The sequence below is a fragment of the Hippocampus comes genome, unplaced genomic scaffold, assembly GCF_001891065.2.
Source record: "Hippocampus comes isolate QL1 unplaced genomic scaffold, H_comes_QL1_v1.1 scaffold116, whole genome shotgun sequence".
Classification (NCBI taxonomy): Eukaryota; Metazoa; Chordata; class Actinopteri; order Syngnathiformes; family Syngnathidae; genus Hippocampus; species Hippocampus comes.
The window spans coordinates 273,190-299,993 of NW_017805120.1; the positions used below are offsets into that span (position 1 = coordinate 273,190).

At 49.4% G+C, this 26,804-nt stretch overlaps 3 protein-coding genes across 6 annotated transcripts in view; 2 read left to right on the forward strand and 1 right to left on the reverse strand.

Annotated features, from left to right (window-relative positions):
* The window catches only part of adam12a (ADAM metallopeptidase domain 12a), a 25,878-nt gene extending 5,557 nt beyond the window's left edge, over positions 1–20,321 (forward strand). Inside the window, exons 3-23 of one of the 3 annotated variants that reach the window (XM_019865796.1) lie at positions 263–336; positions 7,937–8,015; positions 9,002–9,081; positions 9,231–9,417; positions 11,241–11,306; positions 11,381–11,452; positions 11,528–11,697; positions 12,129–12,213; positions 12,702–12,850; positions 14,604–14,781; positions 14,864–14,953; positions 15,032–15,227; positions 15,317–15,425; positions 15,696–15,894; positions 15,980–16,057; positions 16,963–17,071; positions 17,145–17,280; positions 17,372–17,486; positions 18,288–18,494; positions 18,871–19,013; positions 19,091–20,321. In XM_019865796.1, the coding sequence (XP_019721355.1) occupies positions 263–336; positions 7,937–8,015; positions 9,002–9,081; positions 9,231–9,417; positions 11,241–11,306; positions 11,381–11,452; positions 11,528–11,697; positions 12,129–12,213; positions 12,702–12,850; positions 14,604–14,781; positions 14,864–14,953; positions 15,032–15,227; positions 15,317–15,425; positions 15,696–15,894; positions 15,980–16,057; positions 16,963–17,071; positions 17,145–17,280; positions 17,372–17,486; positions 18,288–18,494; positions 18,871–19,013; positions 19,091–19,160 (2,592 nt within the window). In that variant the 3' untranslated portion in view covers positions 19,161–20,321. Of the gene's footprint in view, positions 1–262; positions 337–579; positions 699–6,931; positions 7,280–7,936; positions 8,016–9,001; positions 9,082–9,230; positions 9,418–11,240; positions 11,307–11,380; positions 11,453–11,527; positions 11,698–12,128; positions 12,214–12,701; positions 12,851–14,603; positions 14,782–14,863; positions 14,954–15,031; positions 15,228–15,316; positions 15,426–15,695; positions 15,895–15,979; positions 16,058–16,962; positions 17,072–17,144; positions 17,281–17,371; positions 17,487–18,287; positions 18,495–18,870; positions 19,014–19,090 lie in introns of those variants that run through there. The other 2 variants (XM_019865798.1, XM_019865797.1) reach the window with 2 other exon arrangements.
* A 67-nt stretch (positions 20,322–20,388) lies between these two features.
* Positions 20,389–24,570, forward strand: dhx32a (DEAH (Asp-Glu-Ala-His) box polypeptide 32a). Of its 2 annotated transcripts, none has more exons than XM_019865799.1 (11): positions 20,389–20,930; positions 21,108–21,301; positions 21,383–21,758; positions 21,823–22,062; positions 22,240–22,333; positions 22,408–22,557; positions 22,969–23,160; positions 23,395–23,535; positions 23,601–23,803; positions 23,879–24,069; positions 24,155–24,570. In XM_019865799.1, exons 1-11 carry the CDS (start codon positions 20,523–20,525, stop codon positions 24,348–24,350), a joined length of 2,385 nt encoding a protein of 794 aa, XP_019721358.1. In that variant the 5' UTR covers positions 20,389–20,522; the 3' UTR covers positions 24,351–24,570. The 2 variants fall into 2 exon arrangements, with proteins under 2 accessions (XP_019721358.1, XP_019721359.1); XM_019865800.1 differs by having other exon boundaries at positions 23,613–23,803.
* Positions 24,467–26,571, reverse strand: bccip (BRCA2 and CDKN1A interacting protein). Its single transcript, XM_019865801.1, has 7 exons — positions 26,385–26,571; positions 26,149–26,223; positions 25,996–26,076; positions 25,734–25,820; positions 25,475–25,662; positions 25,186–25,342; positions 24,467–24,941 (listed from the first exon to the last, which is right to left on the reverse strand). Exons 1-7 carry the CDS (start codon positions 26,523–26,525, stop codon positions 24,771–24,773), a joined length of 900 nt encoding a protein of 299 aa, XP_019721360.1. The 5' UTR covers positions 26,526–26,571; the 3' UTR covers positions 24,467–24,770.
* Between the last annotated feature and the right edge of the window lie 233 nt (positions 26,572–26,804).

Here is a 26,804-nt window from a genome sequence, read left to right on the forward strand (position 1 = left end):
CCTCCCCCCGCCGCCCTTATCGCCCCACGATTTCGCCAGTGTCATCAAGTGGAAGTGGAAGCAGGACACTGGAGATTCCAGACAGAATTCTTGCGCAAGCTCTCGCGGGGAAACGACGCGTTGGTGCCGCATGATGTTTGTGGCCAGATTTATTCATGACCCCCGCTTCTGACACCATTTGGGACATTTTGTTTGTCGTATTGAGACACGTCGCGTATGTCAAATTCAAATTCACACCTCCGTGCGGGCGTTGCTTCCGCAGAGTCACCCGACATCGTTGAAGCTGCTGATTGAGGCGGAAGGCCGACAACTGCTTTTGACGCTACGCAAAAACGAGTAAGTTGCACCCTGCGGCTTTCAACACCGGCGATTGCAGTTGCGCTCGCTTGAAAATGACATCTGATGTTATCCCGGCAAGGTTAGCCACCGCATCCACTCAATGTTGCGAGCGGGCCTTTTTAGCGACCCAGCAGAAGTGACGGCTGGAGTGACGGCAAGCGGGTTGCACCGCCCTAAGTGTTTTCGCCAAAACAAAACAACAAGAAAACAAGTCTGCGGCTTTCATTGAAATCTTTTTCACCCCCCACCACCTTCCCTCCAGCTGACGATGTCTGTGTTTGGACATCTGGAGTTCATCAGGAGCTCAGAGCCGAGTCACCAGCGCACCAGACGAACTCATAACAATGTCGGCGCAGCAGGTTTGCACCGAGGCTTGCGGAAGATACAGTAAAAACTCCCGAGTTTATTCAAATAACCAAGACGGTATGGGAAATAGCAGAAATACAACGGAAGTCATATTTTATCGAGAAGGGATGCGGATTTATTTGGAGAGTGATTGATTCTGTTTGCGGCGCCGCACAAGGCGAGCTGAGACAATCTCGGGCGAACATATTGCGTCGGAAGGCAGCGTCGGAGGTTTGCTCGTCAGGAGGCGGCATTTGTTTCATGACATTTGGAAAGTGTCTGCCAGGCGTCTGGCCCTTGACATTAAGACGGGCGGAGGCTGAGGATTTGGGCGGGCGTAAAGGGCGCGCGGCGCCTGGAGCGAGCGCGTCAACCTGTGCGAAGTGCCCCTCCAAAAACAGACAGGCGAGAACGGATGGCTGCCCGAAGGCGGAAATCGGCACAATCCAGCACGATCTTGTTCAGCTCAACAACAAGCTGATATTTGTTGCAATGTTTTTTTTTTTTTTTTTCACCCCCTCGCGTTGGTTAATTCTGGATGGATTTATTTTGATGAAACAATTGTCTAATTAAAATAATTGTAAGCGAGATGTATGAAGCGGCCCATCCGTCCGCTTGAAAAATGAGAGCACGAGCGTGAGCCCCGTCCCTTATGTAACGCCATTTGAAAGCACTCCAGGCACTCATCATCCAATTTCATGCGTTCAACTGATTGTTTCAATTTTGCTTGCCTGCTTCGGCCTGCTTTTTCCCCCTCAGAAGTGAATGTGCGGTGTCGCGACCCCCGCGGAGCATTTCTGCGCGTGTTTAATAGCAAATATCTGCAATATATGCAGAAATATGCAGCGGGCATGTGTGATGGAAGGCGTGGGCGGCGTATTCTGGGCTTTCTTTTGCCAAACTTTCCGGCAGAATAACAATGCCACGATAAGGATGATTTGGACCATTTGTCGTCACGGAGCTTGCAGGAAGATGTGTGTGTGTGTGTGTGTGTGTGTCTGTGTGTGTGTATGTGTATATATGTGTATGTGCAAACCTTATTACTGCCCCCTGCAGGACTGGATTGTAACTACCCCAATGTCCCAAATAAGCCGGCAAGTTTTCTTTGTGGCTTGGCCTTGGTGAAGGTCATGTCGGAGCTTCAACGGGAGTCTCAAATGCTTTCCAGTTGCTGAGCACGACATGTCGAGGGTATCGCGGCTCGTCTCGGCCAAGCTCCGGCCGGACCTTCGGGCGGCGTGTTCCTCGGCCTTGTTTACTTTTGTAACGCGCTGCCAGATGGGGACTCGTGTGGCCATCCGGCGGCGCGGAGAGTGCGGGAAGGTACGGGTGGGGGCTCGGGGCCGCTCGTTGGGGCGGCGGAGGATGCTCTCGTCAAGCTTAACGGGCCTTGAGGGGGGGACCGGCCATCTGCTTTTTGTCTTTTGCTTGTTGTCAGATAAGCGGAGACTTCATCCGACCTTTTGCCTGCATGAACTTGGAATAGCTTCCAATGCTGGTCAGCGGCAGCGTCGCATTGTATCACGTTCGTTTGCGTAGCCTAGCGTGGTTTTGTCTTGAATCGGAGCAAATATTGGCTTCAATTCTTTGCAGGTTTTGGTGGTTTACAGTAGCGCCCGGGCCCTTAGGTTGACTTTATTTCAGGGTTTGTTGAATTGAGGAACGTTAAAATGTGATTTAAATCCTCGCCTGGGAAGTTAATAAAGACGTTCTGATGGCGACTGAAGCGTTCGCCTGTGATCGTGTGTATCATTAGCCACATGTCTCTTCCTTTTAGCTGCTTCGTTCAAAAGGCTTTTGAGAAGGGGGAAGGCGCTCTTTTGAATCAGCTTCTCAGAAATTCCAATTATTTTGACGCTCAGAGCGCCGCTTACTTAACAAGGTGGACTCGGAGCCACTCCGTAGTTGATTAATTAGGCCAGGCCTTCGTTTTTGGAACGGTGGCTGAAGGAAAACTGATGAGGACGTTTCAAGTAGTGCTGTTTCGGGTTCCACCCAACGGGGCCTTCATGTTTGAAAAAAAAAGGGGTGCGCGTGGGGCAAAATTAGGCTTTCAAGACCCTCTCTAGACCACGTTTACCGGGAATAGCGGCGAATAGGAAAGTCATTGTTATTTTTATGATGCCATGCAGTACTTACAATCGCCACCGCCGTTTTCCGATGAATATCGGCAATTCGAAACATTTGAGCCGGGACGTTTGTGACTTGCGAATTTTCTGACTTTGTCCCTTATCGCCCCCCGCCCCCCGCCCACAGATGGCGAGGATTCACTCTAATCCCATCCTTCCTCTCGGTGTCATCGGAAAAACACGAGCGCTGCAAAGCGGCTTGCCCGTCTCGCTGTCTGCTCGACCTTCTCTTCACTCACACCTCGTGATTTCCCGCCAGCGTGGCAGGAACGGTCGGGGCTGTCTAGTGACAATAAGGCCTGCCAGGCGTTGATGAAGAGGTTCGGGGAGTGCAGGGATCCCGTGGAGATCAGGTCACAAATCGTTACACGGTCTCGGTTCAAGTGACGGGGGGGGGAGCGTTCGGGTGGAGGAGGCAGTCCTTTCAGAGAGCTTGAAGGTGTCACTTTCCAAAGACAGCCAAGGAGCTTGCGACTTTTTGCAGAAGAGCGCGTCACAAACAGCTGAAACCGTCGGTTGGTCAGCGCCGCGCCACGAGATGAGCCTTGAAGCGTAGCCTGACATCGTTTGCACGCGCAGACGAATGCGCCACCTTGGAGGAGTCTTCCAACATATCCCGCAAAGTGTCGCTGAAACGAGAACGATTGACGAAAAACAACGATGAGACGAAGTATTCGTCTGGAAAGTTCGCGGCAGAGAACAATACATGTTCAATTAAAAAAATAAATCAATCTTGAATTGAATACGTGAGGATAGTGAGTAATCGGAACCAGAAGCCCTGCTTTTTGGCAGTCTGAGGAATGGATCATGAATGAATGATTAGTCCATCTTAATAATGAATACATTCCCTAAAACGCTTGGGGTTGATTTTGGTTCAGTCCAAAGCAGATTTAAAATATGAATATGACGTGTCCATCCTTTGGAAGTTGACGGCGGCGGAGGGGCGCTTTCCGACAAAGTTTGCGTTCACGTCACGGCGACCAGCCGTGAAAACTAAGCTAAGCTATGCTAAGCTAACTGCCTGATGTTGGAAAAAAGGGCCTCAAATCATGTCGTTCTGCCCCTTAAGATGAATGGACGTCGAGAGCTGATTGAAAACAGCGCGGTCCCGCAAAGCTCTTTTGTCGGCAAAATCCAATTTAACGGACGGCGACGAAGATTTATGCTTTGGCTCCCTAATGAATTGGACTTGGCATCTTCTGCTCTCGCTCTGATTTGCTTGTCTTTCCTCCTCCTCCTCCTCGTCCTCCGAGGCCTTTTTCTGCACATTCTCAAGATTTCTATCAGAGCGCCGGCTGGTCAGGGTGTGCAACCGAGCCCACCCAATACAAGCCACCCAAAAAACAAAAAAAGGGGAGGAAAGGCCTGAAGGGAGGAAGAGATGATTTGTATTCCAGCTTTCATTCTTTGAATTTTGCTTCGAGATTGGAGTCATGTTTCTGGAATTTATTTCTGTCCTCGTTACCAGAGCTTCATTATTCGGATTTAATTTAAATGTAACATTGAACGATCTTGTCACCAAAGTTGGATTTCTGCTCGATTTTTGCCACCGTCTGCAAAACGCAAATGACAACGACAGTGTGGTTTAGCAGTTTTTGCTCTTTGTTTCTCTCCACCCCTTCTGGGATTTGCGTTATTTCTCCTGATACCAAACGCGGAGCTAAATCGTCTTCCCGCCGCATCTCAGCTCTGAGCTGTCCCCTTGATAACCCCCCCAAAAAACCTCACGGCCGTTTTTGACGCGCGCTTTTTCTCCCGCAAGCGCTCGTCGCTTCAAGATTCACGCCAATCTGCCCGCGACGCGACGCGATGTGTGAGCGCGTACGGTTAACTCCTGAGCAAACGTGCGGAAATCACTGCAGCAGCACCGGCCGTCGCTCTTCTCCCTTAATCAATGCAAATGGCGGTCTGATTCAAAAAAAACAAACAAACAAACAACAAACAGAAGCCAAGGGGCCAGCTGGGAGGATGGAGTGTCTCTCCTCCGCTGATCCGAGTCTTGAGATGGGAATTGCTGCCAAGGTAATGAGCATTATTTACCGCACTCAAAATTTCACCACATTTGGCAGGCAAAATCATTCTGGCTTTGGGTCCCAGATATGAAATATTGAAAACCGGCTGAGCAGCGAACCCTTGAATTTTCGGAAAATTCATCCCCAGTGATGAGGGATTGACTAAATTTCCTTTTGCGAGATCAATCTTGATGACTCACCTCACTCAAATAAGTCAGCTCCACAAGGGTCACAGTCATTGCCCTGAACGTTTTTGCCTCGTTTTGTAATTAAATGTGGCGAATGGACCGCGTTGTGTGCCGATAATCAGCCAATTGAGAAACTTAATCAGGCCATCAACAGACCCGGGTGCGCCTCTCTCCACATCATCTTCGGGTATTTTTGTTGTCGCCTCTTCCGCCGATTCCATTATTTAATCCTTTTGTTGAGAGGGGGGAGGTATTCATCAGCGCCCGGCCCGTAATTGGGATCCCTCCAGTCATCCGTCCTCGCGGACGCTGCGCAGAGATGACACTTAATTGATTTCCAGGGGCACGGCTGGGCTTGGGCGCATCAATCTTCAGGTGACTGTCACTGCGATAATTGCATCGCCTCGGAAGCTAATGGCTATCGCATCTGACCGTCTTTCTGCTCCGCGATGCCTGTGCGGGTGTTAAGAATAATAATGAGGCCCCTCGTAAAAAAAATGGAGCCGGCTTTTGCCACAGCGGCTCAACTCTCCTCATCTGCGGTGCCGTGACTTTTTTTTTTTTCTTCTTCAAACTTTTCAGCTATTTTAAAACATCTGCTTGGAAGTCACAGTTGGTCCGAGACCGTCCGCAAGAGGTTGAATTAGACTGCACCGGTCAAAGGTGGTCTCAGACCGGTTGAATTAATCCCCGTTTGTCAGAGGTGACGAAGGTGGGGGGGGGGCCGAAGTCAATGGCGTCTCCGGCATCTGCCTGAAAATAATTGTCAGGTGGGCCGTTGGCAACACGCAATTCCGGGAGTTACTGTAAGTGTCGGGATCCGAGTAATCGTTGGGAATCGTCTGCTCTACTTGGCACTGATGTCAGACGCATCACAGCCAGCAGGGCTGCTGGCTTCGCTTGCCGTGCTTCTGGAAAAATGATTCAATCCCAGACATTTTTTTTTTTTTTCCTTGGGAAAGGGTCACCATTCACAAGTTTTTTTTTTTTCCACAAGTGAAGCTTGGTACGTTGCCTCGTGAATCTCTCCCGATGGCTTTTATTGCACTAATTGGCCTTCCAAGATTGGCTTTTATGGGTCACATCACTTTTTAAATGATTTCATCCGCTCCACATATTTCCATTTGATCCGCGCTGGAACTTTTATGCACTCAATGCCTCTCGCATTTGTCACAATTACCTTGGGAGACGGAGTCAAGAGGGTTCACGGCGGTTTTTGCGCTCTCTGGATCAAATGAGACACATATTTCCACAACAGCAACGGAGGCTGCGGCGTGAATGCGCAAAAGAGCTCCACTGACAAAGAGTCACTGCTGCTTTTTGTCTCGTCTGGTTCTCAAAGCGGCTCACAAAGTGCCAGGAAGGGATTGAACTTGTGATTCCTGGATGCCAAATCTTGCCTTTTGTCCCCGCAGCCCCCGTTGCAATCCTTTTGTGAGTCTCTCCTCTTCTCCAATAATCTTCCTCAGAGCGCTCGATTCCGTCATAAGCCACCTGACGGTTCTCGCGCTTGGGAACGCTTGTTTTCCCTCTTTACGCCGCTTTGGCTTGTCACAGCATGAGCACTTGTTGTTGTTTTTCTCAAAGCGAGCACTTTGAACTCTTCAATCCGTTGAAAATGTGTTTTATGACACTGTGTGTGTGTGTGTGTTTTTTGAGGTCCTATTAAGTCTGGAACCACAAGGGCGTGTGTTGTCGTCAATGGGAATCTTCTTCTTTTTTTTTTGAAGGCGTTTAGGGAGACAATTGCAACCAACTGTGACACAAAAAGGGATTTGTCCAGTTAGCACCCAAAGACGAGAAATTTTCTGAGGTTAATGTTTTAGTCCAAGCGAAAATATTTGCCGCCGGTTGATCAACTGGTACGAGCCGACCCGACGGCTGAACGACCCACCCCAGAATCGCCTGCAGGTTATTTAGTTTGGGAAGCCTCGCGGTGGGACTCGCGCGTCCTCACCCGTCCTGCTCCGTCAAATGAGAGCTGCTAATAATCATCTACACATCAAAAGCCAGTCCCGGGGAGTGAAAAATGGGCCAGATGGAAGCATATGTTTCTCCTTTAGTCGTCATCGCTGGGTTCGGACTCACAATGCTGGAGTCACACAGCATGCGAGATATTTCTCCTCGTACGACCTTGGCACTTAGCGGGTTAGCGTGGTGGTTAAAACCGAGGAGTCTGTTGATGTGGAACAATTGCGTGAGTCAAACTTAAAAACGTTCCAATGACTGCTAGCTGTTTTCACGGTGATGACAACTAGCGGGTCAGGTCGGTGTGTTAGCCCGGGGCTAGCTTGTTTCTTTTGTTACATTATTAAAAGACAGCACATCTGTTTTTTATTGACCGATTATTGTTCATTAATTGAATAGTTGAAAATATTCACAAATGTCAGATTGTTTTTTTTTGGAGGGTTGGACAATTAGCGGGTCATCTTGGCATGTTAGCTCAGCATGTTAGCTCTTTGTGCTAGCTATTTTTCCCGCGCATGAGCATGCGCGTGTTCGCTCAGCGCGAGCATGGCCCTCTTGTTTTGTTCCGCTGCCCCTGCTCGAAAAACAGATGAAAGGGGTCACACTTTTATTTAGCGAGAGCTACTTTTGGAGTAGTCTGGCATCACAGTGGGCTAATGGATGGCCAAATGCGCGTTGCAAGGAAAAAAAAAAAAAGAGTCCCGCGGGTTCCATTTGTTTTGTTGATTTGCTGCATTGTCAAGATTATGAAAGTGTAAATGGTTCTCTGGCTAACCTCAGGCTCACTTTATTGATCATGAAAAGATTTTTTATTCGGCTCCATTTCAATTTACGTATCCTTGAAGCGAGGCGGCCTCTTCGAAGGCATCTTCGGTGATCCCGCTGTGCAATTGATTTTTGCGGACGCTCCTTAAGGTCATCGCTGATCCTTTCTTGTCTTTATTTTTCATTCCAGGGGTCTGTTTGCAACTGGCTACAAAGAAACTCATTACCTACGTGATGGCACTGCAGTCACAGGCTCACACAACTCCATGGTATGGACATTTTTCATCCTGTTGTTTTTGAATGCTTTTGTTTTTGTTTTTTGAAATATTAACACACGGGTATAAGATTATAAATGACTATTAGGGCCAGTCTGAAAAGAAAAGTTGTATTTTTTTTCCCCAAGTAGAAGCATGGAGTGAAAAAAAGACAAACTGTATATTTTAGAGAAGACAATTTGTGTTTTTATGAAAGTAAAAATGACTTTTTTTCATGTTGCCTACTCAAAAAAAGGAAAAGAAAGAAAAAAGGGCAATCTTCATTTGCCATGCTCACAAAATTCATAACTGATGAATGGGGGGGGGAGTCAGATGAGGTCAGAGCAACGAATTGCATTTTTTATTTTTTTTTTGGGTGCAGGGGGCTTAATTCATAATGGATACGCTTAAAGGAATTTTGGTCGAGTGAAAGTGTTGAATCGAAGACTAAGTGTGCCTGAAAAGTCAAAAGAGATGAAATATTCACCAGCTCTTCTTGTTCTTGTTAAAGCACACATGCTCAGCTTTTCATTTCAAAAGCAGCTGTCAGCGGGCATCGCTTGCATTCTCCAACTACGCTCAAAACCGACGTGGAGCTCGTCAAGCTGCTCAAGTCTTGTCAGCTTGAGCATTCGCCTGGTCGGGTTTCAAACTCGGGTCTGAGCTTCAAAAGTCGGGTTCCCGGCCTGGGTTTGCTTTGAAAGCAAAGATTTGGATTTCGAGCCAGGATTCAAGTTTCAAATTAGTTGTCAAGCAAGAGTGATGATTTCTAATTAGGGTTTCAAGCCATTGTCAGGGTTTCGAGCAATCCATCTGTTTGTTAGTATTTGTTAATCACCATGAAGATGACGTCCATATTCATCTGTAGGAAATGTTGTGGTTACTTTTACTCCGACTTGTCATCTTTCCCATTTGATGATGATGATGATGATGATGATGATGTCGGTGGTACGCTCATGTAAACAATTGCGAGGCGGGCGTGTCTCGTGGCATTCCCCCAGGCTCACTGCTACTACCACGGCGAGGTGGAGCATCACCCAGACTCGGACGTCAGCCTCAGCACCTGCAACGCCACGCTCAAGTGAGTCTGCCGCCCTTTTCGTGATTATCGGCTGGCTTGTTGCTGCCTGAAGACTATCAACTGCTTTCAAACCCTAACCCTGGGTTCACGCTCCCTAATTTGAAATCCGTAACCCTGTTTTTTGTGTGTTTGTGTCTGTGTGTGTGCAGGGGGTTGATATCCGTGGACGGCAAATCGTACGTGATTGAGCCGGCGGCCCAGGGCAAACACGGAGCTCACTGGATCTACTCAACGCAACACCTTCGCTTGGCTGCCGGCACATGCGGGCATCATTCGAACACGTCCGAACCTGTCGCACTGCCTGACCGCGACCCATTCCAATCCTTCAGCGCCAGGGTGAGGATGACTGAAATAGACCGTGCTCCGCAGTCTTTTTTTTTTTTGGCTCAACCTCAATCTACGTTTGCGCGTCTCATTCTCAATTTTCAATACGCGATAACTCACTAACCAAACAGCGACGTCGTACTCCAGTCTCCACTTTGCCGCAGTGGCTTGTTTTTTTTTTTTTTTCAAAACCTTGGCATAAAATGTCTCGTTCCGACCAACGTCTTGAAATATTATTTTATTTTTTTGAGTTTTACATTTTTTCAAAGCACAAAACCCCTCGGTCTGATGCAAAATAATGACGCCTCACCTGAATCCTGCTTTGTAGATTCTGCAAATTATTCAAGGGGCTGTCTTTTATATTTTATCATGCTGCCGCTTGTTTGAATTATTCACCCGAGTCGTCCAACGGTTCGAATGGCGGCCATTAGGATTGTGCGGCGGCAGACGGCGGGAGAGGACAAAAAGCTGCGGGAATGTTGCTAAACGATGGCGTTTGCCCCGCAAGAGGCCGCCCGGTTCGGTTTTTCGAGTCCCCCTCATGCGCCCCCCCCCCCCTCCTCCCAGCTCTCCCCTCTCTCCTCCCTTTCACTGCCAAGACTCGACGTCAGGCGTGATCAGTGGCGAAAAGCAGGCAACTCTTGTGATTCCCATCTGCACATCCCACAAGTCTGGGACTTTCCACCCCACCTCGAAAAATGATTTCCATCTTTTGTAAATCATTCCCTGGATGCTTGCTTGCTTGCTTCTCGGGATGCACGCCAAACATATGGCGCTTCAAAACACTTGAGTGTCTTGCTCAATTCTCCCATTTTGTTATGGCACAAAACAATTACATGCCGATGATTCGGCGGGGGAGTTGACGACCATCTAACAATAAACGCGGATGATTATTTTCCTCTAGGTGGCCAAGAATTGGAGTTTTGTCCCGACTAAATCGCGGCCAGACAAGTCCACAATCTCATTCGCTGACACCCATGTCACTCACCGGGGTCACGCCCCGCCGTACACAATGCAAAGGTCACAGACACGACAGTAGAGCGGAAGGATGGCAACCCGAAGTGCACAAAAATACATGCGCAATCTTGCGTTCGAAACAAAATCCATTTTTATCAGATTCTTTGAATAAAACAATGAATGTGACTCAATGTGTCCGCACGGGCGTTTTTGAGAAGTTTTTGAGAAGCTACACGGACCTTTTTGATGTTATTTCGCTTCGTCTTTCCGTTTTATCGGCGCCATAACGCTCCGAGGCATGAGAGTCCCTCTGGTAAAAAGTTGTCAAAAAGACCTTAATATCATGAAAATGGAAGAAGCCGCCGCGCAGCGGCACCTGAGGGAAGACCATATGTTGCTCCAAATCCATCAGGAAATGCACTGTTTTTCCAATTTTTGCAAACAAATTGGATGCGGCCGATGTGAGCGGAACAAGCGCTTTGGGATTTGTCCCCGCAATTCCGGTTCGTAAGTTCAACGCCTAACAGCCCCGGGGGGGCTTGTAATTTGGAGTGCGTGTGCCCAGCGCGGCTTATCGGAAAAGCAGGAAGCTGATAAGCGGCGGGGCGCGACGTTGGCCGCCGGGATGAAAACGGCTCAGGTTGAAAGAGGTCCAGAACGCTCGGCCACTCACAAGAAGGCGTCCCACGCCAATGTCCCCTCAGAGGGAGAACGACTGGTCACCAACTAACTGTTTTCAGAGTCAACTAGGAAGTGGCAAGGCTACCAAAGGAATTTTTGGGTCCATCGTTCTAAAAAAAATGCTATATATGTAAAAGATGGACGAATACACTATCATGCAGGAAGAAACCTGCTAAATCTCCATTTCTCCTTGGCAGCACAAGCGTCACATCCAGAGCACCACCAAGTACGTGGAGCTGGTCATCGTGGCCGACAACCGCGAGGTAAGCCCGGCGTCGTCGTCGTCGTCGTCTCTTTTGGCTAAAACGCTCAACGGTTGGCTCGGCGCCGCCCTCAGTTTCAGAAGCAAGGCAAAGACCTGGAGAAAGTCAAGCAGCGGCTGGCCGAGATTGCCAATTACGTGGACAAGGTAACCGACCAATCGGCAGCCTTGGGGGAGGGAGGATTCATATGATTGATGACAACCCTCCCTACCCCCGATCAGTTCTACAGGGCCTTGAATATCCGCGTGGCCCTGGTGGGCTTGGAGGTCTGGAGCGACGCTGACAAGTGTCCCGTCACGCAGGACCCCTTCACCACCCTGCACGAGTTCCTGGACTGGAGGAAAGTCAAACTGCTCCCTCGCAAGCCGCACGACAACACGCAACTCATCAGGTGGGATTCGCCGTTACCAGTGCCAAGCGGAAAAAAAAAGGGCATCGATTATTTGCGGATTTTCACTATTTGCGGTCGATCGCGTGGTGTCATAATAGGAATATTTTCACTTCGGGATGTTGAACTTTTTTGCTTTTGAACATCCTCTGACGAGAGTTTTGTGGGATTTTTTGGCGCTTCGTTTAATCTTGTCTCTCTTGTGTCATCTGTGATGAGAATGTATTTGGGTGGGCGCCAGTTGTAATTTTGTTTTTTGGGTGGGGGGGGGATAGCGGCGCCTCACTGTCATTTCATTAGTGTTTGGCAATTGAATCTGGTCTCGAAAGAATTTAGCAGGATTTCAACAACCGCCTCTGTAGGATTTCATGCGTAGATTGCGTCTTGGAATGAGTGGGAAAACGGTCTCATGATCAAGTGGTCTCCCTCGTCAGCGGGGTGTACTTCCAAGGGACCACCATCGGCATGGCGCCCATCATGAGCATGTGCACGGCGGAGCAGTCCGGAGGAATCGTCATGGTACGTCATCTTATTTGCACCTCCCATGACGCGAGCGCAATCGAGCCATGCTAACAAGGCCGTCGACTTTTTATTGACGGCCAAAACCAAAGCCTGGCCGCTCTGTCCTTCGCCGTCCGATTGTTTCTCTCCACGTTTACGGCTCCGTTCCAGATGTTTCCATGCTCTCCGCATCCGCAATGGCACAAATTGGCGGACATGATGACACACAATTTTTTTTTCTTTTTTCACACCTGGCATCCACTTTATTAGGCACGCCTAGAGCAATGTACGCTGCATCTGAAAGTCTGCTCGCAAGCTTTTCCCACACGTTTTTTTAACAGCCTTATTCTCTTATCATTTGTTTGCTGTATGCCCTCTTTGTATGCATTGCTGCTCCGGGTGGTTCCACTTCCGGTCACGTCTTAGCTCATTTCAGCGAGCCCGTCGTCGACGCCGTTTCACATTGCAGGTTTGGGGACGCGTCTTGACCTCCGCTTGCTTTTCAGGATCATTCGGACAACCCCCTGGGTGCCGCCGTCACGCTGGCCCACGAGCTGGGCCACAACTTCGGCATGAACCACGACACGCCCGAGCGGGGTTGCGGCTGCCGAGTGACGGCGGAGCGCGGCGGTTGCATCATGACTCCTTCCACCGGGTGAGCCGCGCGTCTCGGCGCTCTCAAACGGGGTTTTTGCACGCTGACCGTCAGCTTTTGTTGCGTCTTTTACAAAAGTGGGCCATGAAATTTCAGGCCCTTTTTTTTTTTTAACCACCACAGCTGTGCTCGCATTCCGCAGCTAAATTGAGTCTTTGTAGTCAGTGTGTAAGTGATTAGTTCATGTACAGCACACATGACGCCGTAAACCCTGTGTGGAGGTCATCAGGAAGAAAAAAAAGCAAACATGCAAGTTTAGAGGCGCTACAAAGGGGCGTTAATTTTTTTTATGGCCCTCTAATATCCCTAAAAATGTACGTTTTCCCATTTGAATGATTTATTCACCTTTTCACATTCAACTGGTACTCGTTTGTCCTTGAATATCAAGTTTGTAAACCTCTGTAAGGATGAATAAATCCCTCTAGATGGCGCCATTGCATCAATATGGAATTGAGATCAACGCAGCTTTTGAGCTGGAGACAAAGATTAGAAATCGTGATAAAAGATGACACAGTTCACAGTGTGAATGATCAATTGGTATTTCGCCCTTTTTCAGTCTTCTTTTTGTTCTTGTAAAAAACCAAATCTGTCTTTTTCACCGTTCGCTTTTCCCCATTCGAAGCCAGCCGCTATTCTTTGACACGCATGCAAGTTTAATGTCGGGAAAAAAAAAAAATCTCTCGGCGGTGACTGATAAATACTTAAGCAAGCCTGAAAACCATCTTGTTCCGCACTTTTTCTTCCAAGTTGGCCGCTTTTGAATATTTCAAGCCGGCGTTGTTGTTTGCGCGTCGGCTCTCGAAATACGCCGTCGCGTGCACAGGGCTAAACATAGAAATAATAATCACATACAATTAAGACGTGAATATTGAGGTTTGTTTGGCGTGCAAATAATCCATATTCCTTCGTGTTGCAGAGTGCGCTTTTTAATCCGGGATGAAGGCATTCATGTTGTCAAACGCACAGCTCGGCTCTCACTTCTTTGTTGGCGACAACCCTCCCCCCCTCCGCCATTGAATTTCTTTAAAAGGCCACGAGGATTAGCACACAGTGAAGTGTCAACGTTTGAGTCTTGCTCATCCGCAACAGCACCACAGTGAACCCCAGCATGTTCATTTCTGGAAAGTATCGTCCGTTTTGCGTCCGATGCATGCTGTTGATGTTTGATGATCGTCTTACCGCGCCGAGAAATTGTTTATGTTTTCACTTCGGAGGCCATAGGCAGGTGACGGGCGCTGTGGCTTCTCTTTCGGGAAAATTTATGGCTGATTAAATATTTTATGTCGCTTGGTTTGAATTTTCCTATGGTGGGGGTGAGTCATCTCTTGTCAGGAGAAATATGACATGCGGTGCCGCCCTTTGTGTCCCGTGTGCTCGATTTTTTTTTTTTAATGAAAAACATCTCCGAAGATTCTTCTTTATCTGTTGATACCATCACACAGACGTCATTTGAAGAGGAGCTCGAGAAGAAACTCCGAGGCGGGCGTGGACGTGCGATCTCATCCAGGAACAATATGAAACACACTCCATCATGCACTTGTTAGAGCAGTTACTAGGCGGGGTGCACACTTGAGCAACTGCCGTTTGGTTTGACTTCCCTTCGCCAAACGTTTTGGTTTCAATTAAATGGAACATGTCATAGAACACCGAGGTGAAAAAAGTGTTTTTTGGTTCTTGTCACATCACCCGGCATTTGAGCAGGGGTGCCTTGACCTTTGACATCAATTCTGAGAGAGCTTTCCCACCGGCGCAGGTATCCCTTCCCGACCTTGTTCAGCAGCTGCAGCAAGAAGGACCTGGTGGCCAGCTTGGACAAGGGCGTGGGCATGTGTCTCTTCAACATGCCCGAGGTCAAGGTGCTCTACGGCGGGCAGAAGTGCGGCAACGGCTACGTGGAGGAGGGCGAGGAGTGCGACTGCGGCGAGCCCGAGGTTTCCATCGCCGCGCAGACAATGACAAAGTCATTGAATCGTTCAATGAAAGCTTGAGAGCGGAATGTGTTTTTGTGCCCAGGAATGCGCGAATCCCTGCTGCAACGCCACCACGTGCACCCTGAAGGGGGACGCCGTGTGCGCCCACGGCCAGTGCTGCCACGACTGTCAGGTACGACGCCCCGTCGGCCTGCGCCGAGCCCGTCGACTCGTTCGCTCACAGCTCCCCCTTCGTGCGTGTCGTTCCCAGCTGAAGCCGGCGGGAACTCCGTGCCGCGACTCGGGCAACTCGTGCGACCTGCCCGAATTCTGCACAGGCGGCGGGCCCCACTGCCCCGCCAACGTCTACCTGCATGACGGGCACGCCTGCAGCGGCGTGGACGGCTATTGCTACAACGGCGTGTGCCAGACGCACGAGCAGCAGTGCGTGACGCTGTGGGGCCCGGGTAAGGGAGGGAGAAGAACGGCGCACCCCCCGCTTGGCGCGAATGCCGCTTCCTTCGGCTGGTCCGGGACTGACTTTTCTGTTTGGCAGGTGCCAAGGCCGCACCTGGCATCTGCTTCGAGAGAGTCAACTCGGCAGGCGACCCTTACGGCAACTGCGGCAAAGACGCAAAAGGATCCTTTGCCAAATGTGACGCAGGGTAACCGACTACATGTTCAATTGCTGATTAAAGTCACCGGTTGCAACAATGAGGCGTTCTAAAGCGGCCATGCTAGCCTGAAGCCCCAGTCCACATGCTGGCTGTCAAGATGGAAAATGGATAGGGGGGAAAAAAAAAAACAAACCCTGCCCCTCCTCACTCCTTCTTTGCGTGACGTGTGCACTTATGGCCAACAACGAGGCGCTCCAAAGTGTCTTACGCCATCTTAATGACTTGTGTCCATAATGACTCGTGCGTCTGCTTTTGCAGGGACGCCCAGTGCGGAAAAATCCAATGCCAAGGGGGTGCCAATCGGCCCGTCATCGGTACCAATGCCGTCTCCATAGAAACCAACATCCCCTTACAAGAGGGCGGCAGGATCCTGTGCCGCGGCACGCACGTCTACTTGGGCGACGACATGCCCGACCCGGGCCTGGTGTTGACGGGGACCAAGTGCGGCGGTGGAATGGTGAGCCTTGCCCGCCAAAGCCACCGAGACCCTCATGATCCATTTTGTTGTTGTTCTCAAGGACTCACACGTGTGTTTCACCTAGATGTGCCTGAACCGCCGGTGCCAGAACGTCAGCGTTTTCGGTGTGCACGAGTGCGCCGCCAAGTGCAACGGGCGAGGGGTGAGTGCACCATGACGTCATTCGCTCGTCCTTGTCACCATTTCAGTTCAGGTCAATGTGAGTCAGTCGCTTTTGTGCCACGCATCCGGAAGTACCCTGGCGTCTAGTGTTTACAAACTGAACAGCCATGATGCCTTGACTTGAGTGCGCACCTCCGCTTTTTCTCCTCGGGAGTCATTAAAGAGCCCCACAATCAATCATCCGGGACGCCAAAAGCAGCCCACTCAATTAAGCGTAATGGTTTCACTTATGATTAGCGCCCAATGCCATTCATCATAGTCTCGGGCGATCGTCCTTGTTACCCCCACTCCCACCATCACCACACACACACACACACACACACACACACACACAAACTGGTGCCAGCGCCATTCGGTAAACCTTTAGTCTTTTTCTCCTCTAAAAGTTATAAAGAGGATTAAGTGACAGTGACGCGTCCGATTTTCTAGGCGTGGCTTTGTTTTGGCCTGTTTCGTCGAGGGTGCGTGTGGGTGAGAGGGGGTGCGAGCTCTCTTTGGGGATGTCGAAGGTGAATAAAAGTGCCTATAAACAAGAAAGAAGAGGTTTTTTTTAGGGGGGTGCATGCAGATGAGAGGTGGTGCTCCATCACTGCTGCGGTGAATATTAAAGGCCTTTACTTTTTTTTTTTTTGGTATAGAGGAGGTGTGCTTTCTGTTTGGGGATGTGAAAGGGGGAGTGCATCATTAAAAGTGAGGGTTTAGATGAGAAGGGGTGCACCGTTGATGTTGGGGTTATTAAAGGGGTGCATCATTAAACATCATGACAATCAATGGGTATTTTGTTTTTCCGGGATGTGTGCAGAGTAGAGGGAGTGCCGTTTCTGTGGATGGGGGCACGTGTCTTTCGGGAATAAGCCTCTTGCCTTTTTTTTTTTCTTTTGGCAGGTGTGCAACAACAAGAAGAACTGTCACTGCGAGGCGCACCGTGCACCACCTTTCTGCGACACGTCCGGTTTCGGGGGCAGCGTGGACAGCGGTCCCGTCCGACTGGCAGGTAAACTCACCAAAGGTTGCGTTTATCTTGCTGCGCTCTCTTTAAGCCCATTTCATCCCCGCCCCGAGGGCAGATGGCATCCGTGTGACAGTGGGTGTCCTGGCGGTGCTCCTCACACTGGTGGCCGCCGCTGTGGTGGTGTGCATCAAACGGAAAAGTCTGCGGGGGGTGCTCTCCGGCGCCAAGAAGGCCCCGACTGACAAGCTTAGGTTTTGTTTTGTTTTTTTTGTTTTTTAATACAAATTCAGTTGGTTTTTATCTTGTAGTTGACGGCTGTTTGTCCTCCCTTGTTTTCGACAGGTCTGTAAGCGCCTCAACGGGCGTGCCATCCACTCCCAAGCGGCCTCAGCCAACGAGCGTGCCGTCCCCGTCTCGACCGGCACCACCTCCGCCCCACAGCGCCACCATCTTCAAGGTACCGCGAATCCCCATTTTAGCGTCAGCGGTTCCAGACTCACTCGGCCATCAATGAAAATCTGCGATACAGCGACACACTTGAAACACATCCAAAGGTTTTAAAACACCCTTCAATGCGTTCAAACTGCCATGGTGTTGCGGGACTTGGCTCACCCGATCAGCACAAGAGGGCGGACCCCCCATCATTGCCTCTTCCAGCTGCTGCACATTAGTCGGGTTTGAATCATGTGGTTCTCGTCGTGAAGGTTTTCCAGAGGATGTTTGATGTGGTGTGCGGTGCAGGTGAGGTCATCCTGCTCTTCCTCCAGCGGTGGGGGGAGAGGGGACGGCCTGCACATGAGCTCATATGTACACTTCCAACATCTGGTCTAAACACCAAGCGCTCATGTTTTGGCTTGTTTCTCCCAATCCGGGGGGTCTGTTTCTCTGTGGGCCACCTCCAAATGGGACCGCATGAGGATGACCGGGAAAAAAAAGTTTCATCTTCCCACAGCCTGGTCCTGACGAAACACAAAGCGCGGATATTTTGGCCAGGTTCCAGGGTGGTTCTGCTTAGACGGGCGGGGTCTGCTTAGCTGTGGCCCACTTACAAATGACACCACATGGGGAGAATGTGTTTTCTACATGCCAGACATGATCAGGAAGGACGTCAACCAAGTAGTCTTATTTTTTGCTTGGTTCTCAGAAAGTTCTGCCTAGATGGGGGGGGGGGGGGGTCTCCCAAAATGAGACTAAATGTTTGCTTTGGGATGGGTTACTGACCGACCTGGATGTTAGCAGTTCTCCATCTTCTCCACAGCCCTCTCATCGGGGGTCACAGACGCAGCTCCCACCGCCGCCGCCATACCCGTCGCACAGCCTGCGCCGCTTGCCTCAGTGCCAGCCTCTCTCGCTTAGCGTGTCACTGGCCAAGGCGGCGGCGCCTCCTCCTCCTCTTCATCTTCATCCTCACGTCCATGTGGCGGTGGCGAGAAGGACGGCTGTGGCGTTCAACGGCTGCAGAATGGTGAGCATCCAGAAATAAGAAAGGAATGTTTTATGAAGTCAATTATAAATACCAAATAGCAGCATTTCAGGTTATATTTCTGATGTTCATTCATTAAAGGACAAATTCATCCATAAATTAAATCTTAATTATAAATAAATAATACATTTCATTGTATTAACTGATGCAAATACAATATTTTTTCAAATAAAAAACTGAAAATAAATTGATTAAATTTTTTTTTTGAATGAATAACTACTGGAGTGTATTACATGACTAATAAACCCCCCCCCCCCCCCCTTTTTTTTTCCCTTTTTCTTTCCCAAAAAATCCTGTCGACTTGTTAACTATGATCGCCCTCTTGTGGAGATTTCCTGCTATTGTCCTCTCATGTCAGGAAACGGAGCGGCCTGGCCCCCCTCAGAAGCCCCTGCCCGCAGACCCCCGGACCTCTCACGCCATACTTGGACCAGGATCAGGATCTGGACCTGCACCCAGACCCGAACCTGGACCCAGACCCGTACGCCCTCAGCCGACAAAGTGAGTCTCCCACCATCTTGTGGCATCTAAAGGAAATGACACATTTTATTAAATTGCATTTTGTTTATTTCCGTCAGAAGCGTGGCCAAGCAGCCCGCCACGTTGCCCAAGCCCCGCGTGATGGCCAACGTCAAGTATGGCAGATGATGACGTTGCAGCAGCGGTGGAATTGTTTGCACTTGGAACCGCCTTCAAAATGGCGGCCCTGACATGCCTTCATGGTGCTAAGAGTTCAGGTACATGCAAGTGAACTATTTATCTGATCCCTATTTATTTGTTGTCGCCACATAGTGCACTGTGCCTGGCACTTTTATTGTTTTACATCGGGAGCCAAGAATTACAGCCATGCTGTCTTGTTTGTCGTCACCTCATTTATATGTTAGGAAAGCAAGAAAATTGTTTGATTCGCCACTCTGGGAGCAACACACTTGCCTTGGCTTAGGGATGGGGTTTTTTTAAAGGTTAGAACAGATGACAGATTAATTTCAATTAATTTCAATGGGCACATTGGATTTGACAAATGAATAAATGGAGTCAAGAGCTTGGCAAACTCGTATGTCAGGGAAAGTTACGAGTTCCACCTTGTACTTTAACAGTTGCATTTTTTTGAGTCACTTTTGCTTTAAAACGTGACTTTTTTGTACGTGTCAGAATTGTCAACTTTTTGGTTATAACCCACTTCCCCCATATATCCTTACAGCAGCCTGGGTAAAAGTACCATTTGTGAATTCTACCAACTTTAATTGTTCTTTTTTTTTTTTTTTTTTTTTTTATGTTACTGGCTGTCAAATTTTGTGCAATGCTAAACTAAACTTGAAGCCAGTGGATGACTGCAAATGACTGCTCTGCTTTGAACTGCCACACCTTGTAGAATACTCCTGTCTTGTTCATATCTCATGCAAACATACTGCATAATTTTGTCATTTCTTCTTGTCGTGTTGTTTTGTTAGTTAAATCACACGTGAAAAACAGAAAACGTCTAAAATGGGACTGAACTTTTGTTACTTTTGATAACATTTAGGTTGGGACCATGCACTAGTTTTACTGCAAACAAAAAACATGTTTGTGTGCTTGGAAGCACCCTGTGTGTGTGTGTGCTTGTGTGTGTGCGTGTGTGTGTGTGTGTGTTACAGGTGAACACATGTTTTTCTATGCCAAATGTTTGATACAGTACATCCTATGTGCAGTAAACACTGTCCAAAGGGTCCTTCTCTCCACGTGTCTATTCATTTTTGGTGCACTATTATGTTAAAGTCTCATTTAAGGAAATGCTGCAGCAACCATTTCAAAATACATTAATTTATTCCAGCCTTTATATATATATATATATATATATATATATACTCTCTCTCTCTCTCTCTCTCTTATATATATATATACCTTTCTTGATATGAACCAAAGCAAACTAAGAGTAGCATTTCTCATGAACGCGTGTTTATATTTGCCAATGATTTTGACACATATATACGTTCATAATAGCATTAAAGATGCTTGCTTGAATAGGAATTAATGAGAACACACGCGACAGCAAAGCGGGGGTGGGGCCTTCATTGTCAGTCGGGACAGACCATTACGTGCGGTTGGGAGGACGGAGCACCTCCGTCACGTCAACCAGTAACGCTGACATTTCGGACTCGCACTGAACGCGACATGAGTTGCGAGGAAAATCCCACAAATGACACTCCGAAGTCGTGCCAAAGCGCGACCGATTGGGCCAGCGAGGCTCCCTTTTACTTCGGAGACGGACTGGAGCTGAATCGCTTCGACGGTTTACCTTTGTCGTCGCGGTACTACAAACTGCTGGCCGAGAGGAGAACGCTGCCCGTGTGGACGCTGCGGCGACGTTTCGACGACGCGCTCGCTCGCGCGCAACTGCTGGTCGTGTGCGCGCACGCTGACGCAGGTGGGAGCACGCAGGTGAGTGGACACATTATTAGGTACACCCACAACACCAGCCCCCAAAAAATGAGAGCTGTCACTTGTTCCTTTAACAGTGAATTATAACTTCAGTCCCAACAGAATTGTTTGTTTAAAATATCCTAACCAGATGCAAATGTTGCCATTCAGTTTTTTTTATTTTCTTTCATCCTACAGGTCCCTCAGTGGTGCGCAGAGTTGTGCCTGTCTGCCCGCTACCGCTTTGGCACGGTGGCGTGCACGCAGGCTTGCGGGCAACGGGCCGTGCACTTGGCCTTGCGCGTGGCAGACGAAATGGACGTGAATGTCGGCCATGAGGTGGGCTACAGCGTTGGCCGGGAGACGTGCTGCTGCTCCGACACTGTTCTCAGGTCAGTTATTCAGCCCTTTGGATACACACCGAGTGTAGTAGAAACCCGGTCGAACCTTTGAGGGCACATGTACGTTCTCAGGTACTGCACCGATGACATCTTGCTCAGAGAGATGATGTCCGACCCTTTTCTGGAGCACTACGGCGTGATCGTCATTGACCAGGTCCACCAGAGGACGGTGAGCACCGACCTCCTGCTGGGACTCTTAAAGGACGTCCTTGTGCACAGGCCTGAACTCCGGGTGGTGGTCCTCGCCGCACCGCCCCTGACAGAGAGCCTTCGGAATCACTTCCGCAGAGCCCCGATCCTCAACTTGGAGTCACCTTCGTCGAGTCTCCCCGAGGTGGTGCACAGCGGGGGAGAAAAAGACTACTTCTATTCCGCTTTGAGGCTAGTTCTGGAGATCCACCGCGCCAAGGAGGACGGCGATGTCGTCGTCTTTTTGGCATCGGAGGAGGTCCGTTTGGCGCAAGTATGGCACGGCTATCTCTGGACAGTGTGAGATCTGCCTCCTTCCGCAGGAGGTGCGGTGCGCCCGCAGCATCCTGCAGAAAGAAGGAACCAGACTAGGAGCGCACCTGGGCCAAATGCTGCCCGTGGTCCTGGTTCCTGGCCGGGGTGTTCTTGAGCCGCCGCCAGATGAGGGAGGAACGTGTCGAAATATCAGGAGAGTTTTCCTTGCCACCCGTCACGCAGAGGATGCGTGGTGTGCCGTGGAGTCTGTCAACTTTGTCGTTGACTGCGGAGTCCAGAAGAAAATGGTAATCTCTGATTCCCTCCATCAAAGTTGATTCTGTAGCAGAAATGAGTTACTCCCCGCGGCCCAGAATGCAAATGCTAGCATCTCGTCCGACTCCTACAAATGGCTCCCTAAAAATGCAATGCTCGTTCGCTTTCCACTTCTCACGAGTCAGAGTTGATGTTCTTCACTTTGCCAGGTGTACAATCCCAGAATAAGAGCCAATTCCGAGGTGCTCCAGCCCATCAGTCGTTGCCAGGCAGAACTACGCAGAAAGATGTGCGGACCAGCAGGTACGGTGAACGTGGGCGTATTCGCAGTTTGCCACTTCTTGTCCTGGTTTCAAACAATTTTTTTTCCATTGCAGGTAAATGTTTCTGTTTATACGCGACGGACAGCCAACTTCCTGCAGGGAGATCCCCTCAGATCCTGGAGTTCAACATCACGGCCACCGTTCTCTTCCTGAAGAGGATGGAAATCGGAGGTTTGGGCCACTGCGAGTTCATCGACCGACCCGGTGAGCTTGGCGGGAAAACCCTTGATAATTGTCTGGAAGAAAAAAAAATTGGAGAGAGGTGCTTTCGTTCCCACGGAGGGGGCCTTTTTGTTCTCAGTTGAACTCGGTCTGTTTGGGCCTGTTGAGGCGTAACTGACCCAAGCCGGCATGAGCCAGGCTGCCCGGCATTGTTTTGACAGTCGGGTGAAAAGGGGGACAACTCGTTAGTGACTACACAGACGTTCTTGTCTCGTTAGGAAACAACGTTGAGGTGCTCACGCTCCTCGATTGGGCGGTGACCCCATTTGGCTCTCCGGTGGCTGATCTTCGTGTCAATCATTATGCATACACTTCCTCACACTGTGTGTTTCAACATGGAGCTTTTCATGGGTCGTGACTCTAGGGGGGGGCTTTTGTGCTCCCTCGCCACAGATCCCGAGAGTCTCATGCAGTCCCTGGAGGAATTGGACTACCTCGCCGCTCTGGACGATGACGGCAACCTGTCCGAGATCGGCATCGTCATGTCCGAAATCCCCCTGGAGCCTCAGCTGGCCAAAGCGCTGCTGGCCTCCTGCGAGTTCGACTGCGTCAGCGAGATGCTGAGCGTCGCGGCGATGCTTTCAGGTAGCCGCTGAATTGAGCTCGAAAAAAACATTTGACCTCAATTTGGTGCGCCCACTCGCTTCCTGGTTCCCCACCAATCACTCTTACCGACACCTCACCGACATGATGGAGCCTTCGGAGACCTCAGGAATTTAGAAAGACATCACGATAATACACAGTAACCCATAATAATCAATCACATTTTATTTTATAGCAGCACAACTCATGCAGCTCGTGTGTTTTTCTTCCTTTCAGCTCCAACCTGCTTCCTGGAGCCTCCTTCTGGATTGAGCCACGAGGCCTCGCATTGTCACAGGAAATTCCAGCACCAAGAAGGCGACCACTTCACTCTCATTAACGTCTTCAGCGCCTTCAAGAGAAGCCAGAAGGAGCCGTGTAAGACCCGGTGTCGATTTCTGAGTGTATTTTCTCCCAGTTTTGTTTTATTTCACGGTTTTCAGTTTTCCCTGCAGACGTCCGTGTTGAAAAATGGTGTCGGGACAATTTCCTGGACTATTCGGCCCTCCGGATGGCAGAGAGCATCAGGGCAGAGCTGACCGACACGCTGAACCGAATCGAGCTGCCCGTCTCTGAACCGGCGTTTGGCACGAGGAAAAACTCGGCCGACCTGAAGCGAGCCCTGCTCGCGGGCTTCTTCATGCAGGTGCGTTGCCCAAATCCCTCAATTCTCCGCAAACGTTTATTTTCGACTCCCCCTCCCTTCACCGTGGCCTTGAAGGTGGCTCGGGACGTGGACGGCTCAGGCAATTACCTGATCCTGGCGCACAAGCACGTGGCCCAGGTGCACCCGCGATCCGTCTACGGGCCGCGCTTCGACCAGACGGGGGTGCCCGAGTGGGTGCTGTTCCACGAATACACGCTGGCGGAAAACAACTGCATGAGGATCGTCACGGCAATTTCACCGCAAGTGTGAGACTTTGCGATTCATCGGCATCATCAAATCATCTGACTTTGTCAAACGCTTAGTTTTTTTCGTTTGGTCTCCCTGTCGCAGATTCACTCAAACGGCGCCTCTCTACTACTTTTATAACCTGCCCCACAGCGAGAGCAAAGAGATCCTGCAGCACATGCTGGACCCGCACGCCACCGACGCCACTCGTGAAGACGACGGACACAAAGCCAGCGGCGATGCTGTCGAGAACGAGAGTGGCGGCAACGTGCAGTCGACCGATCGCTGTGCCATTCAATGACACTTATTATGAAATGACACGATTTCACAAATGGGTACAACAGAGTGGTCGGAAAAACAAAAATCTTTGTCAAACAGGACTTTGGAGAGCATGATATAAGAAATTTAATTGCAGACTAATCAGTCCAGTTTATTTTGTCTTCATCATCACCAGACTTTTATAGTTTTATAAACACGGAGTAGAAAATTGAATTGAATCTAGTACATTTTCTGAAATCCTCTAAAAAGCCCCAAAACCATGATGGTAAAAGTATAATCAACAATTTCCGAGTCCTTCCAAAGGTTTCCTCCCCCATCCTGCTGCACATTTGCATCACCATATTAAATCTTTGCAATAACAATAATGACTGTTCGTTTTGTTTTTTTTCCCGGGATGTGGTGAATTTCCCCCCTGCCGTTTATTCTGTGATGCAACCAGTCGTCACACGGTCAGATATTCTTTAAGTTTGTCCATGATGGCGGGGATCCGGTCCACCGGGATCAACATGACCGTGCGGAACGGCTTCATGGGAACGTCGTCGAAGGACCAGCGGCCGCTCAGGCACGAGTCTGCGTCGTCCTGCACCGAGAAGTGGAACGTGGAGACGGCATGCTGCGAGAAGAAATTGGAAAATGTACATCAGGTTTGACCTCGGCAAAGGTTTGTAACTAGACCGATAGCATAATTGCCTGTCATAATTTTAACTGTCACCAAGTGTACCTTCTTAATCATCCAAATCAAAGTAATTTTTCCAAGGTGGAATCAAGGTAAATGGATCAAAGGACAGCTCACAAGCAGGAAAAAAAATAGCTAGTCGAGAGCACTTGCAAGTCAAGCCAAGCCATGTTTTCAGCACCTCATAGAAAAACTCCTCCTCAGCATTGATGAACGTGTATTCGTCCTTGGGGGCGGGAACGCCCTTGCCGGCCTCCTTGCAGGTCTTGCTGATCATCAGGCAGTAGTGGTACTTCCCGCTGGGCTTGTTGGTGCGCTCCGCTTCAGAGATTTCCTCCCTGTCAAAATAAAGGCAATTGGAACACTTGATTTGGATCGTTTTTATAGGTCTTTATCCCAAAATTGAGACTCATTTCAAGATCGCGCCCCCACCCCATCCCCATACACATTATGCAAGTGCAGCAACTCACTGTAGCTGCTTATGCAGCGGCAGGGCGATCTGCGGCGGCACATTGACAAAGCGCTCGCTCAGCAGGAGGCCCACGGGCTTGGCGGTGTCGCCGAGCATCTGCTCCAGCTGTTCGGCGGCGACGCGGCCTGAGCACTTCTCGCACTGGTCCAGGATCAGCTCTTTCACTTGCTCCACGCACTGCACGCCCTGCGCACGATAACGGCACACGTCAGAGAAGCCTGACGACACTGTTGGGAGCGGACGACGGAGAATCTTGCCTTTTGTTCTGTGAGGTTCAGCATGGTGATGAAGCCAAACACTTCATCTGGGTCGTCATCGTCACTGTCTTCGGGCACCTCTGCTTGCTTGGAAATAAAAATAATCAACAAAACATTTTAGACAACTATTTTAACAATTTCAAATGCTTTTAAACTAAAACTAGAATTAATTTGACAATCATTTATCTTCAAATCGTAAGAAAACCCGAAGTATTTATCAACTACAAACGATTTTTTTTAGACAGTCTCAAAGTGGACCTACTTTGATGACACTTCCCACGTGGTTCTGCTGGATAATGATGTCGGTCATCTCTGACGTGTTGACGTGAGCCTTCAGAAACAGCTTGGAGCGCAGCAAACCACCACATTAAGACACTTTGTTTTGTTTTCTTTATTTTGTTTGAATGCAACCAACCTGCTGTAAGAGCTTCTTGATGCCATTGAAGTCGTTGTGCGTAACGGCGTGCCCTTCGAAGTCCACCGTCACCTCCTGAATAGCAAAGAATTCTGATTATTTTAATGCACTTACAAGTTGCACAAACTGGTCAAATATGAGGGTACTACAAGGCTAGTCACACACTGTTATCATACAACCGTGTTAGCGTTAGCAACGTAGCATTCATTCAGCCAACCCTAAAATGTCATCCCCACCTCGTTAATCTCCTCTTCGGACGCTTCGCTGTCCTCACTGGAGGAATCGCCATCTCCCCCCAGACTGTTGTCCGAGCTTTCATCGCTTTCCCGGGGATTCTTCCCTAGACCCACTGCCCTCTTCTTAGCCGAAGAGGCCATGCTGCAAACATGCGCCGAGCGTGTGGGTCGATCCACCAGGGGTGGGCGTGGCGGAGAACCCCAATGGCTCGCTGTCAAATGTAATAAACCAGTCGTCAGTGATATGCAGTCGTGCATCAACAGTCACTTGAGGGAATATTTTGTACCGTGTCCCCCTATTTAAAAATGACTTAAACATTATTCAAAATTTAATAAACCTGCTCCGTTAAATACTTTTCACACTAAAACTTTCGCGAAAATTTGGAGGAAACTTGTTTTCTCAGACGCCATTTTGGCTCA

What these genes read in the sequence shown, in the direction of transcription:
- dhx32a (XM_019865799.1), top strand. Translation starts at nt 20,523, where the DNA reads ATGAGAACACACGCGACAGCAAAGCGGGGGTGGGGCCTTCATTGTCAG. An exon ending in CGTCGCGGCGATGCTTTCAG is followed by an intron (nt 23,161 to 23,394) that starts GTAGCCGCTGAA and finishes TCTTCCTTTCAG; the next exon opens with CTCCAACCTGCTTCCTGGAG. An exon ending in GAGAAGCCAGAAGGAGCCGT is followed by an intron (nt 23,536 to 23,600) that starts GTAAGACCCGGT and finishes CACGGTTTTCAG; the next exon opens with TTTTCCCTGCAGACGTCCGT.
- bccip (XM_019865801.1), bottom strand. Translation starts at nt 26,525, where the DNA reads ATGGCCTCTTCGGCTAAGAAGAGGGCAGTGGGTCTAGGGAAGAATCCC. An exon ending in CCGAAGAGGAGATTAACGAG is followed by an intron (nt 26,224 to 26,384) that starts GTGGGGATGACA and finishes TTTGCTATTCAG; the next exon opens with GAGGTGACGGTGGACTTCGA. An exon ending in TGAACCTCACAGAACAAAAG is followed by an intron (nt 25,663 to 25,733) that starts GCAAGATTCTCC and finishes TATCGTGCGCAG; the next exon opens with GGCGTGCAGTGCGTGGAGCA.